Raw genomic sequence first — 14,237 nt, 5'->3', positions numbered from 1 at the left:
CCCCATTTTGGAAAGAAGAGACCCCAGGGTATTCGCTGATGGGCATAGTGAGTTCATGGAAGTTTTTATTTTTTGTCACAAGTTAGTGGAATATGAGACTTTGTATGAAAAAAAAAAAAAAAAAAAAATCATCATTTTCCACTAACTTGTGACAAAAAATAAAAAATTCTAGGAACTCGCCATGCCCCTCACGGAATACCTTGGGGTGTCTTCTTTCCAAAATGGGGTCACTTGTGGGGTAGTTATACTGCCCTGGCATTTTCCAGGGGCCCTAATGTGTGGTAAGTAGGTAAATGACCTGTGAAATCCGAAAGGTGCTCTTTGGAATGTGGGCCCCTTTGCCCACCTAGGCTGCAAAAAAGTGTCACACATCTGGTATCGCCGTATTCAGGAGACGTTGGGGAATGTGTTTTGGGGTGTCTTTTTACATATACCCATGCTGGGTGAGAGAAATATCTTGGCAAAAGACAACTTTTTCCATTTTTTTATACAAAGTTGGCATTTGACCAAGATATTTATCTCACCCAGCATGGGTATATGTAAAATGACACCCCAAAACACATTCCCCAACTTCTCCTGAGTACGGCGATACCAGATGTGACACTTTTTTGCAGCCTAGATGCGCAAAGGGGCCCAAATTCCTTTTAGGAGGGCATTTTTAGACATTTGGATACCAGACTTCTTCTCACGCTTTGGGGCCCCTAGAATGCCAGGGCAGTATAAATACCCCACATGTGACCCCATTTTGGAAAGAAGACACCCCAAGGTATTCAATGAGGGGCATGGCGAGTTCATAGAATTTTTTTTTTTTTGGCACAAGTTAGCGGAAATTGATATTTTTTATTTTTTTCTCACAAAGTCTCCCGTTCCGCTAACTTGGGACAAAAATTTCAATCTTTCATGGACTCAATATGCCCCTCACGGAATACCTGGGGGTGTCTTCTTTCCGAAATGGGGTCACATGTGGGGTATTTATACTGCCCTGGCATTCTAGGGGCCCTAAAGCGTGAGAAGAAGTCTGGAATATAAATGTCTAAAAAATTTTACGCATTTGGATTCCGTGAGGGGCATGGTGAGTTCATGTGAGATTTTATTTTTTGTCACAAGTTAGTGGAATATGTGACTTTGTAAGAAAAAAAAATAAATTCCGCTAACTTGGGCCAAAAAAAAAGACTGAATGCAGCCTTACAGAGGGGGGGGGGGGGGATCAATGACAGGGGGGTGATCAATGACAGGGGGGGTGATCAATGACAGGGGGGTGATCAGGGAGTCTATATGGGGTGATCACCCAACTGTCATTGATCACCCCCCTGTAAGGCTGCATTCAGACGTCCGTATGATTTTTACGGATCCGATCAGTCTATCAGTGGATCCGTAAAAATCATGCGGACATCTGAATGGAGCTTTACAGGGGGGTGATCAATGACAGGGGGGTGATCAGGGAGTCTATATGGGGTGATCACCACAGTCATTGATCACTCCCCTGTAAGGCTGCATTCAGACGTCCGTATGATTTTTACGGATCCGATCAGTCTATCAGTGGATCCGTAAAAATCATGCGGACATCTGAATGGAGCTTTACAGGGGGGTGATCAATGACAGGGGGGTGATCAGGGAGTCTATATGGGGTGATCACCACAGTCATTGATCACTCCCCTGTAAGGCTGCATTCAGACGTCCGTATGATTTTTACGGATCCGATCAGTCTATCAGTGGATCCGTAAAAATCATGCGGACATCTGAATGGAGCTTTACAGGGGGGTGATCAATGACAGAGGGGTAATCAATGACAGGGGGGTGATCAGGGAGTCTATATGGGGTGATCACCACAGTCATTGATCACTCCCCTGTAAGGCTGCATTCAGACGTCCGTATGATTTTTACGGATCCGATCAGTCTATCAGTGGATCCGTAAAAATCATGCGGACATCTGAATGGAGCTTTACAGGGGGGTGATCAATGACAGAGGGGTAATCAATGACAGGGGGGTGATCAGGGAGTCTATATGGGGTGATCACCACAGTCATTGATCACTCCCCTGTAAGGCTGCATTCAGACGTCCGTATGATTTTTACGGATCCGATCAGTCTATCAGTGGATCCGTAAAAATCATGCGGACATCTGAATGGAGCTTTACAGGGGGGTGATCAATGACAGGGGGGTAATCAATGACAGGGGGGTGATCAGGGAGTCTATATGGGGTGATCACCACAGTCATTGATCACGCCCCTGTAAGGCTTCATTCAGACGTCCGGATGCGTTTTGCGGATCGGATCCATCTATCAGTGGATCCATAAAAATCATGCGGACATCTGAATGGAGCTTTACAGGGGGGTGATCAATGACAGAGGGGTAATCAATGACAGGGGGGTGATCAGGGAGTCTATATGGGGTGATCACCACAGTCATTGATCACTCCCCTGTAAGGCTGCATTCAGACGTCCGTATGATTTTTACGGATCCGATCAGTCTATCCGTAAAAATCATGCGGACATCTGAATGGAGCTTTACAGGGGGGTGATCAATGACAGGGGGGTGATCAGGGAGTCTATATGGGGTGATCACCTCCGTCATTTATCACTCCCCTGTAAGGCTGCATTCAGACGTCCGTATGATTTTTACGGATCCGATCAGTCTATCAGTGGATCCGTAAAAATCATGCGGACATCTGAATGGAGCTTTACAGGGGGGTGATCAATGACAGGGGGGTAATCAATGACAGGGGGGTGATCAGGGAGTCTATATGGGGTGATCAGGGGTGATCAAGGGCTAATAAGGGGTTAATAAGTGACGGGGGGGGGGGGGGTGTAGTGTAGTGGTGCTTGGTGCAACATATTACTGAGCTACCTGTGTCCTCTGGTGGTCGATCCAAACAAAGGGGACCACCAGAGGACCAGGTAGCAGGTATATTAGACGCTGTTATCAAAACAGCGTCTAATATACCTGTTAGGGGTTAAAAAAATCACATCTCCAGCCTGCCAGCGAACGATCGCCGCTGGCAGGCTGGAGATCCACTCGCTTACCTTCCGATCCTGTGAACGCGCGCGCCTGTGTGCGCGCGTTCACAGGAAATCTCGCGTCTCGCGAGAGGACGCACCGGCGCGTCCACCCAGAACAACAGGACCGCCGCAAAGACGCAATCCTGCGTACGGCGGTCCTGAGGTGGTTAAAGGGACACTGTCATCTGGATTTTGGGTATAGAGCTGTGGACATGTACTGCTAGATCCCCAGGAGCCCAAGGGGCTGTTACTAACATTTCAGGAGCCTAGCCACGCCCACTCTGAAGGAGCCCAGCACCACTCGCATTCTCCGAATCTCCTCCTTGCTCCCCGACGTCACAAAGTTAGAGCGCCGCAATCTCGCGATGTGATGGCATCAGCCTCAGGGAGTGAACTGCGCATGCGCTTGCCGGCACACGCAAGATTATGGTGCTTCAACTATGTGACATCAGGGGAGCAAGGAGGAGATTTGGAGGATGCAAGTGGTGCTGGGCTCCTTCACAGCGGGCGTGGCTGGGCTCCTGAAATGTTAGTAACAGCCCCTTGGGCTCCTTACTTGTCATTTACATATATATATAAAATCGTTTTTTTTTGCAAAATAAGAGCACTGAGAGCTATGGGGAATGTATATTGCAGACGTGCTAGCGGCAATCTAGCAGCGCATGTCCACAGCTCTATACCCAAAACGCAGATGACAGTGTCCCTTTAATGGGGTCCGGGGTTGCTTATCCCTATCATCTTCTAGCAACCATGCGTGAAAATCGCACTGCATCCGCACTTGCTTGCGGATGCTTGCGATTTTCACGCAGCCCCATTCACTTCTATGGGGCATGCGTTGCGTGAAAAACACAGAATATAGAACATGCTGCAATTTTCACACAACGCACAAGTGATGCATGAAAATCACCGCTCATCTGCACAGCCCCATTGAAGTGAATGGGTCCGGATTCAGAGAGGGAGCAATGCATTCACCTCACGCATTGCACCCGCGCAGAATTCTCATCCGTGTGAAAGGGGCCTAAGTATATTATTCAATGTATATCACTTACAGCCAGCTTGCCTGTGAGATCCAGGGAGCTGGATCTCACAGGCTCTCATGAAAGGCAGCCACGATGCCTAACAAAGGCATCGGGCTGCCTTCCCTGCCATCGGGTCTCCGTCACAGCAGCACGCTGACCGCGGCCGTGCAGGATTTAATGCGCCTGCATTGGTGAAAGATTAGCCAAATTTATCAAACCCATTTGATAAATTTGGAGCAAAATATGCCAATGCAGAATCAAGCAAAACTGACTTCAAATATTCCCTTCATGATAAATTCTCCCCAAAGAATATAAATAGAAAAAAAAATGTTGTGGGTGAAGTTTCAGTAGACCAGAGCTTAATAAAATGCATAAAATATAAACTGCAAGATGTAGTTCGAGGTAGATGAGCATGATAACAGCAAATTGGCAGTAAGATATCTATGTTTAACATAGATATGTAATTCTCTTACATAATGTGACCACTAGAGTACTGGGACACAACATTTTTTGTCAGAGCTTTTCTATGAACAGTAGGAGGTTGCTGACACAGGATTGCCCTTATTGGGTTGGCCACTCTGTTTTCAGGCAGGGCCCAATATAAGAGACTCAGTTATTTCCATCAGTGATTTTGAGCCCAAACCAGGTGCAGCTCTAAACACAGAGCAGGTGCAGATGCTTCCCTTATACCTTATGTCTGTGGAGGCTCCAATCCTGGCTTTGACTCACAATCACTGATGGAAATCACTGACCAAAACACTGACGTGTGAATGAGGCATAAGTCACGCCTACCTAAATTTTTTTATTTTTATTAGATATCATTAAAAGTTACATTTTAATTAGAGATAAGCGAATTTCATATTTTGAAATTCGTTCATGCTTCGTTTGGTGGTAAAAGCAGAATTTCATTATGGATTCCGTTACCACGGACCATAACGCAATTCTATGACGGAATGGCATTCCGTTATTCATTCCGTCATAATAGAAGTCTATGGCCTGCATAACGGATCCGTCCCGTTTCCGTTATACTCCAACATAGACCTCTATTATGACAGATTTAATAACGGAATGCCTCTAAAGGCATTCCGTTATGCATTCCATCACAGAATTGCATTAAGGTCCGTGGTAACGGAATCTATAACGCAATTCTGCTATTTACCACCAAACGAAGCGTGAACAAATTTCATAACATGAAATTTGCTCATCTCTAATTTTAATGCTGCTGGTTCTGTGAATAATTTTATATTATAATTAGGGATGAGCGGAAGGGGCAATATTCGAATTCGTGATATTTCGCGAATATTTGGGCGAATATTCCTTCGGCCTATCACGAAGCGTGAACAAATTTCATAACATGAAATTTGCTCATCTCTAATTTTAATGCTGCTGGTTCTGTGAATAATTTTATATTATAATTAGTGATGAGCGGAAGGGGCAATATTCGAATTCGTGATATTTCGCGAATATTTGGGTGAATATTCCTTCGGCCTATCACAGTGGTCTTCAGTTCCCACCCACAGAGATGGTCACACTCTGGATCTGATCTTTACCCGCCTCTGCTCCCTATCTAACCTTTCTAATTCGCCTCTCCCCCTATCCGACCACAACCTACTCACCTTCTCTTCACTGGTCTCTTCTGCTGCTCCCCCGGTCCACACACCAGCACACCCCCGCAGGAACCTTAAACATCTCGACTTTCGCTTGCTTTCCGACTCTCTTCTCTCACTCTCTACCATCTGCTCCCTCCTAGACCCAGAAGCTGCTACCACCCTATATAACAACACAATAAGTACAGCTCTGGACACTGTTGCCCCCCTCACACACAACAAAACCCGAAAAATCAACAGACAACCCTGGCACACCAACCTGACCAAAAAACTCAGACAAGCTTCCAGGGCTGCTGAGCGGCAATGGAAGAAATCCCATTCAAATGATCATTTCACCGCATACAAGCAATCCCTCCTCATATTTAAATCCTCACTCGCTGATGCAAAACAGGCCTACTTCTCATCTCTCATATCTTCCCTGTCACACAGCCCTAAACAACTTTTTAGCACTTTTAACTCCCTTCTCCGTCCCCCAGCGCCCCCACCCTCTCCACTCTTCTCAGCTGAGGACTTTGCCAAATATTTCAAACAAAAGATAGTCAACATCAGAGAAAGCTTCACTACACAGTCCCCACAGACCCTCTACACAACGGCTCAGTCCTCTTCTCCCAAAACCTGCTTCTCCACCATTACAGAAGAAAAACTCTCCACTCTACTCTCCAAATCTCATCTGACCACCTGTGCACTTGACCCAATCCCATCCCACCTCATCCCTAACCTCACCACAGTGTTTATCTCAGCCCTAACTCATCTCTTCAACCTATCACTAAACTCTGGTGTCTTCCCCTCTGCTTCTAAACATGCTACCATTACACCCATCCTCAAAAAGCCTTCACTTGACCCATCTTCCTTGTCCAGTTATCGCCCCATATCACTTCTTCCATTTGCCTCTAAGCTACTTGAACAACATGTCTATTCAGAACTGTCCGCCCACCTCTCCTCCTGCTCCCTCTTTGACCGCCTACAATCTGGCTTCTGACCCCACCACTCGACCGAGACTGCCCTTACCAAAGTCACCAATGACCTACTGACAGCCAAAACCAAGAAACAATACTCTGTCCTCCTTCTCCTTGACCTGTCCTCTGCCTTCGACACTGTTGACCACTCCCTTCTGTTGCAAACTCTCTCATCTCTTGGCATCACCGACCTGGCCCTCTTCTGGATCACATCATACCTCACAGACCAGACGTTTAGCGTCTCCCACTCTCGCACCACCTCCTCGTCTCATTTCCTCTCTGTTGGTGTCCCGCAAGGCTCTGTCCTAGGACCCCTGCTCTTCTCTATCTACACGCTTGGCCTGGGACAGCTCATAGAGTCCCATGGCTTTCAGTATCACTCCTACGCTGACGACACGCAAATCTACCTCTCTGGTCCAGACATCACCACCTTACTATCAAGAATCCCACAATGTCTATCTTCTATATCACCCTTCTTCGCCTCTCGCTTTCTAAAACTTAACATGGATAAGACAGAATTCATAATCTTTCCCCCATCTTGTTCAACCCCCTCAACAGACCTATCTATCATGATCAATGGCTGCACACTCTCCCCGGTCAACAAAGTCCGCTGCCTTGGAGTGACCTTGGATTCTGCCCTCTCCTTCAGACCGCACATCCAAGCACTTTCCACCACCTGCGCCTCCAACTCAAAAACATCTCCCGCATCCGTGCTTTCCTTAACTTTGAATCTGCGAAAATTCTTGTACATTCCCTCATTATCTCTCGCCTAGACTACTGCAACATTCTCCTCTGTGGCCTTCCATCTAGCACTCTCGCACCCCTCCAATCTATCCTCAACTCTGCTGCCCGGCTAATCCACCTCTCACCCTATTACTCCTCTGCCAATCCCTTCACTGGCTCCCCATTGCCCAGCGAATTCACTTCAAAGTACTAACAAATACATACAAGGCCATCCATAACCTGTCGCCTCCCTACATCTCTGAGCTACTTTCCCGATACATCCCCACACGCACTCTCCGATCCTCACAAGACCTCCTTCTCTCCTCTCCTCTTATTGCCTCTTCCCACAATCGACTCCAAGATTTCTCCCGTGCATCCCCCATACTCTGGAACTAGCTACCCCAACATATCAGACTCTCACCTACATTGGAATCCTTCAAAAGAAACCTGAAAACCCACCTCTTCAGACAAGCCTACAACCAGTGACCCTGCTGCCTCTATACCGCCATGACCTACTTAACTCGCACCTACTGTGTCCTTCTCCCATACCATGTAAATTGTAAGCCCTCACGGGCAGGGCCCTCTCTCCTTCTGTACCAGTTTGTAACTTGTCTTGTTTATGATTAGTGCAATTGTCTGTATTATGTATGTGCACCGCTCATCATATGTACAGCGCTATGGAATGAATGGCGCTTTAATAATAAATAATAATAATATTATAATTAGTGATGAGCAGAATGGGCAATATTCGAATTCGTGATATTTTGCGAATATTTGGGCGAATATTCGCCATATATTCGAGAATTCGCGAATTCATGATCTCTAGTCATTATTTTCTTGATTCGCATAAAATTTGCCTAAAGAATTTGCTTAAAAATTCGCATGAACTGGTATTTTTTTAAAAATTGAATATTCGCGATTACGAATCTATTTAGCGATATTCTAAATATTTGTGCCGATATTCGCGATTAAAATTCGCAATTCGGATATTCGTGATCAACACTAATTATAATACCACAGTTATACAGTTGACTTACTGTCAGTCAACACGCAAGACTTGAAATATTGTTAATCGCACAATCTAGAAAAACTTTATAAGAAAATTTAAAGTGAGTTTCCTATCTTATAAACTGATGGTCTGTTAATAGGATATACCATCACTTTATGATCTGTGGGGATCAGACGTCTGGGAATTGCCTATCCTGATAATGCAGGTGCCGCAGAGCTGGGTTCACTTGAAATGGGCTGTACTGCAGTTTCCTGAACAGCAGGTGGCCAGCTGCCACTGTGCAAGGAAAAACTGTGAATAGGACACAGTGCTAAAACAGCTCTGTGACCCCTTCATGCTCAGTATCTGCATAGGTCCCAGAAGTCAGACCCTCACTGTTCATAAAGCGAGGGCACATCCTAATGTTATGCCATCACCTTATAAGTTGGTTATACTCTGGTTCAGACACAAGTATTGTCCAATAAGGCTAGTTTCACAATAGCATTGAAGTGATCCGGCAGGCTGGTGTGGCAGAGGAACAGCCTGCCAGAGTTTATCATATTCTGCATAGCCGGATAGGGCCAGAGCACCACTAGACCCCCGCCAGACCCCATTGACTATAATGTGACCCAGCAGGGATTTGGCCAGTTTCAAGCTCTCATGCCAGAAACCCTCCGGATCCCCGCTGGGTCCCATTATAGTCAATGGGCTCCAGTGGGGAAAAGCAGTATCCAGCTATGCTGGATATAACTAACTCTGGCAGCCTGTTCCTCTGTTGGAACGGCCTGCTGATAGTTTTAACGCTACTGTGAAACTAGCCTAAGATAAAGTCTTGTGTCATAATAAGCTGTTTGTTATATGTACAGGAATCTATTTCAAGAGTTGTTAGTGGGAGAGTCCCTTTAAAGGATAAAATTCTGGTTGCTCCACTCACTACTTGGACAGGCTTATTTTATATGAATTTAAGGGGAATATGTCATCACAAATCACATACCATGTTTTGTGTTAAACAAGCTGCCTGAGCCGAAGGAAGGAAGCAGACAGCAGGAGCATGTCCTTCACTCACTGCGCCTGGCAGGGAGTTATAAAGCATACAGTTATGTACTGCTGACATTAGCCCATCGCTAATGTCAGTCAGCTACATAACATTATTTCTCATGACAGAAATACTGTGCAATCTGCTGGCGGGGTGTTATAGAGCAGGAGACGCTGAACAAATTGATATACAGTTTGTAGGAAAATCTTGCATTTTATACATTTATAAATCTCAGTTTTTTTTTTTTTTTTACTTCAGTTGTACATGTGGGAAGTGTTTTCAGTAATTACAGGTCTAAATCAATCTTTTCCCAAAAACTATGGTGGTCATTTACTAATCTGAAATACACCTAAACTAGGCATATTTCAGGCACAGATGGCAGCAAAATGGTTAGTTGCGTCACTATCTGCGACTTTTCCTCACTCACACCAGGTCTACAATTGTGGGCGTGGTGTGCGAGGGGATGGGCCAGCAGGCTCAACTAATTCATCATTTTCTACGTAGAAAATGGTCTCAAAAGTAAGATGGCTCGGAAGCCGTATTACATTTAGAACTGGCGCTGGATGCGCCAAAGCTATGGAGAGGCCGGCGCCTCTTCATAACTTCGGCGGATCCACTGCCAGCACAGGGCCTTTATTAAGACCGGCGTCTAAAACGAGCAGTTCCTCCTGCTCTATAACATGCTGCGTGAAGATTGTATTGCATTGGTGTCGGATCCTCTTTAAACAATAGGTCATTTTCTGATGCTCCACTCCCTTTAATAGCAGCTGTACAAGTCTGGAAGCCCTAGTAGGGTACAGGAATAAACCATGCCAACATATGCTTAATACACACCTTCAGCCTTGTCATGAGTTAATGGAAAGTAAACTCATATTCTATGTTATAAAGAGTAATACATAGCATGCTTTAAAATATGTTTAAAATACTACTAATCATAAGACATCTTAAAATGCTCTACTAGTTATAGATGTTTATACTACTGGTTAAAATGAATATAGTCTGATTGAAACATAGTTGATATTGTTAATGTACTTGTTAGTTCACATATGTAGGACCAGTGGAGCATGGCAAGTGAAGAACTATGTACACAACACTAAGATGTCTCCTGACAGAGGTCAAGTTTCAGAAGACAGTTAGAGACAAGACAGTTAAGGGGCTGTCTTATTCTATCTGACCTGTCTTAATGGTAACAGATAAGAAAAAAAGGCAGACATTGAAGTGAAAGAAAATAAATGTATAGCAGAGTCAGGGGGCCTATTGTACTACTCCCTGATCTAGTGTTGAAAGACAGAATTACAATACTATATGATATACCAGGAGATCATTAAAAGGGTTGTGCCATGAATAATATTCTACATGCTGTTTGTTCTTTTTCTTATTCCTTGTCCATCTTCCTATTTCCTTCACTTTGGTGGTCACACATGCGCAGTTTAAAACTTGAATTGAAGTTTAAATCTTCAATTTTCACCAGCCATATGTACTGTTAGAAGATGTCAGCTACAGGGAAAGAGCTACCGCAGAAAGGACATGCTCCCTGAGCTGCTAGCTCGAAATAAATCTAGCAGAGAAATTGGAGCAATGAATGGGAAGATATCTGGATCCATGTGAAGTACAGGGCTGGTTCTAGTTTAATTTGGGCTCATGCACATGTCCGTAGCCTGTTTTGCAGTCCGAAAATTACGGGTTCACAAAACACGGAACTGGCCATGTTCGTTCCGCATTTGGTGGAACGGAACATCTGGCCCATAATAGAAAAGTCCTAACCGTGTCAGTAATGCGGACAAGAATAGGACATGTTCTATATTTTTGTGGATGCCATGGAACAGACATATGGATGCGGACAGCACATGGTTTACTGTCCGCATCGTTTCCAGCCTCATTGAGGTGAATGGGTCCGCATCTGACCCAAAAATTTGTTTGTGTGCATAAGCCCTTAGAGATTGTCATCTACTATATGATGACAGAGTTTCATTTGTTATATTAGTCATAGCATAACCCATTTAAGTGTAGTATTCCGATCTCAGCTCTCTGTGAACCTTTATAAATTATCTATTACTGTTACTATTCTGATTCTATTCAGATATTCATATTTTGGAAAATTGTATTCAATATTTTTGTATTTGGAACTGCTCCTAATAAAGAAATATCTTCAAAACGTCCATTCCTGGACTACTGTGCAATGTGACTTTTGGACATATAGGATATATTTTACCTTTTTAATACCCCATCCACTTACACAGTCTACTATGTATATGGTGCATTTGTCTTTTGTTGTTGTTGCCCCGTCAGTCCAGCCCTGTATACCATTTCAAAACTTTTGTTATATTAACATTCATGACCAGTGCACAGCTAGCAAAAATACAATGTTAGTTAGAATTTAACTGGCAACTTGCTGTATTCTAAATAAATGGAACAAGCTATAGAAGTAAAAATTAAGCAGAGTGATAGAAAAAGCCAGCTAAAGGATTACATATTTTTATTATTAGTATTATTATTATTATTATTATTATTATTATTATTAACATTTGCATTCTGGAATATCATTTTGCAGGTCTTTGGGTTACAGTAAAAATGTTGGTTGGTGATTCTGCTCAGATTCGGAAAGACTACCCTCATCTCGTGGATAGAACTACAGTGATTGCACGGAAATTAGGATTCCCTGAAATAATTATGCCAGGTAGGCTGTAACAACTTACATTTAACATATTATCTGCTAGCATTAACACCTTAAGATGCTTGCTTTCTTTACCTTAAGGACCAGGCTGTTTTTTGGAAACTTGACATGTGTCACTTTAACTTTATGTGGTGTGGGGAATCGCTCTGGTAGACAGGATTAGCGGACGCAGTATAGAGGCAATAACAAGTTCTTTGGATCAAACAGTTCAGTGTTTTGTTCACACTTTAGGCAAGTGATAAAACAAACAGTCATATTCAAACAAAAAGAGACCTTGCGGTGTTGGTGGTAATTCACACCATGCGGCAATTCTGCCTCAAAGAGTCCTTGCTGATGGCAGAACCAACCTGTTTTTACGCCAAACAGGTAGCAAACACAAGGCTCCCAGATCCCAACACAGAGACCTGGCTTCTGAGCCCAGCTGCCTATTTAAGGACAGCCAGATGCTGCCAAAACTCGGACCGGCATTTAAAATCCGGTCCGGTATTTGACCTCATCTCGCTGTAAATCAGCCCAGCAGCACATGCTGGGAGGAAAATACCTGCTTTCCCAGACCAAACCTTTCACTGTGTCACATAACCCCCCCTCCTTTGTTCAACCCTGAGGGGGTGAACACATGCCGGACAGTGTACCCAGGACATGGCATCTGCATTTCCCTGTAACCGGCCTGCCTTGTGTTCCACCGAAAACTTAAAGTTTTGTAGGGAGAGAAACCATCGGGTGACCCGGGCATTTCCGTCCTTGGCCTGGCTCATCCACTTGAGAGGGGAGTGGTCAGTCACCAGGAGGAATTTTCTCCCCAATAAATAATAGTGGAGAGATTCTAGTGCCCACTTGATAGCCAGGCACTCTCTCTCCACTATGCTATACCGGGTCTCGGCTGGGGTGAGCTTACGGCTGAGGAAGACAACGGGATGCTCCTCCCAGTTGACTTCCTGAGACAGTACAGCACCGAGGCCTACTTCGGAGGCATTGGTCTGTACTACGAACTACATATTGAAGTCGAGCGTCACCAAAACCGGTGACCCACACAGGGCCGACGTCAAAGTGGAAAAAGCCTCTTCCGCCCGCTCATCCCAGTGAACCATCACTGACTTGTGTCCCTTCAAGAGTACTGTCAAGGGCGCAGCTAGAGTAGCAAAATGGGGAACAAACCTCATGTAATAGCCCACCATTCCCAGGAATGACTTTATTTGCCTAGTGGTGACAGGTCAAGGCCAATTCCGTATCACCTCTATTTTGTTCACTTGGGGTTTGATGACTCCACACCCAATGACATACCCCAAGTACTTAGTCTCTTCTAACCCTATCACACTTTTTTTGGGTTAGCGGTTAGGCCAGCTTTCCGAAGGGAGTCCACTACAGCCTGCACTTTGGGCAGGTGACTTTCCCAGTCAGTACTGTGGATGACAATATCATCCAGGTAAGCCGAAGCGTACCGACGATGTGGACGAAGCACAATGTCTATTAGTCGCTGAAAAGTAGCAGGGGCACCATGTAGACCAAATTGTAAGACCTTATATTGATACATCCCCTTAGGCATGATGAAGGCAGTTTTCTCCTTGGCAGCCACCTGCCAGTACCCTTTTGTGAGGTCCAAAACAGAAAAATACTGGGCTTTTCCTAACCTCTTGATGAGCTCATCCACCCAGGGCATGGGATACGCATCAAATTTTTAAACCTCGTTAAGTTTTCGAAAGTTGTTACAAAACCGCAACATCCCGCCCGGCTTGGGTATCAATACTATAGGACTGGCCCACTCACTTTTTGACTCCTCAATAAAGTCTAGCTGCAACATTAGCTGCACCTTCTCCGATATGGCTTGTCGCCGAGCCTCGGGCACCCGGTATGGTTTTAATCGGACTTTTGCCTGAGGCTCAGTGACAATGTCATACTGGATTATAGAAGTGCAACCAGGGAGGTCTGAGAACACATCCGTGTTCCTACTAATGAACTCCCTGGCCTCCTGAGTCTGTTTAGAGGAGAGGCTGTCAGCAATTTTTACTGTGGCAGCCGCCTCTCTTGCATTAGACAGAGGGACAGTACCTTTTCTCCTAAAAAACCCGGCCGTGGGCTGTTTTCTGTACAGGTTTCCCTATCTTTCCGCGATTTGAGTAAATTCACATGGTAAACCTGCTCCGGCTTCCGCCGCCCTGGCTGGTGCACCTTGTAGTTTACATCTCCAATTTTCTCGAGTACCTCGTAGCGCCCCTCCCACCTAGCCAGGAACTTATT

The 14,237-nt window shown here is 44.9% G+C and overlaps 1 protein-coding gene across 2 annotated transcripts in view; it reads left to right on the top strand.

Annotated features, from left to right (window-relative positions):
* The window catches only part of DOCK2 (dedicator of cytokinesis 2), a 1,232,183-nt gene that overhangs the window by 317,152 nt on the left and 900,794 nt on the right, over nucleotides 1-14,237 (top strand). For both annotated transcript variants that reach the window (XM_040442815.1, XM_040442808.1), the window contains exon 13: nucleotides 11,880-12,005. In XM_040442815.1, the coding sequence (XP_040298749.1) occupies nucleotides 11,880-12,005 (126 nt within the window). The remainder of the gene's footprint in view (nucleotides 1-11,879; nucleotides 12,006-14,237) is intronic.

Source organism: Bufo bufo, chromosome 1 (assembly GCF_905171765.1).
Source record: "Bufo bufo chromosome 1, aBufBuf1.1, whole genome shotgun sequence".
Classification (NCBI taxonomy): Eukaryota; Metazoa; Chordata; class Amphibia; order Anura; family Bufonidae; genus Bufo; species Bufo bufo.
Note: the sequence above shows the minus strand (reverse complement) of the source record. Positions and strands in the feature narration are given on the sequence as shown.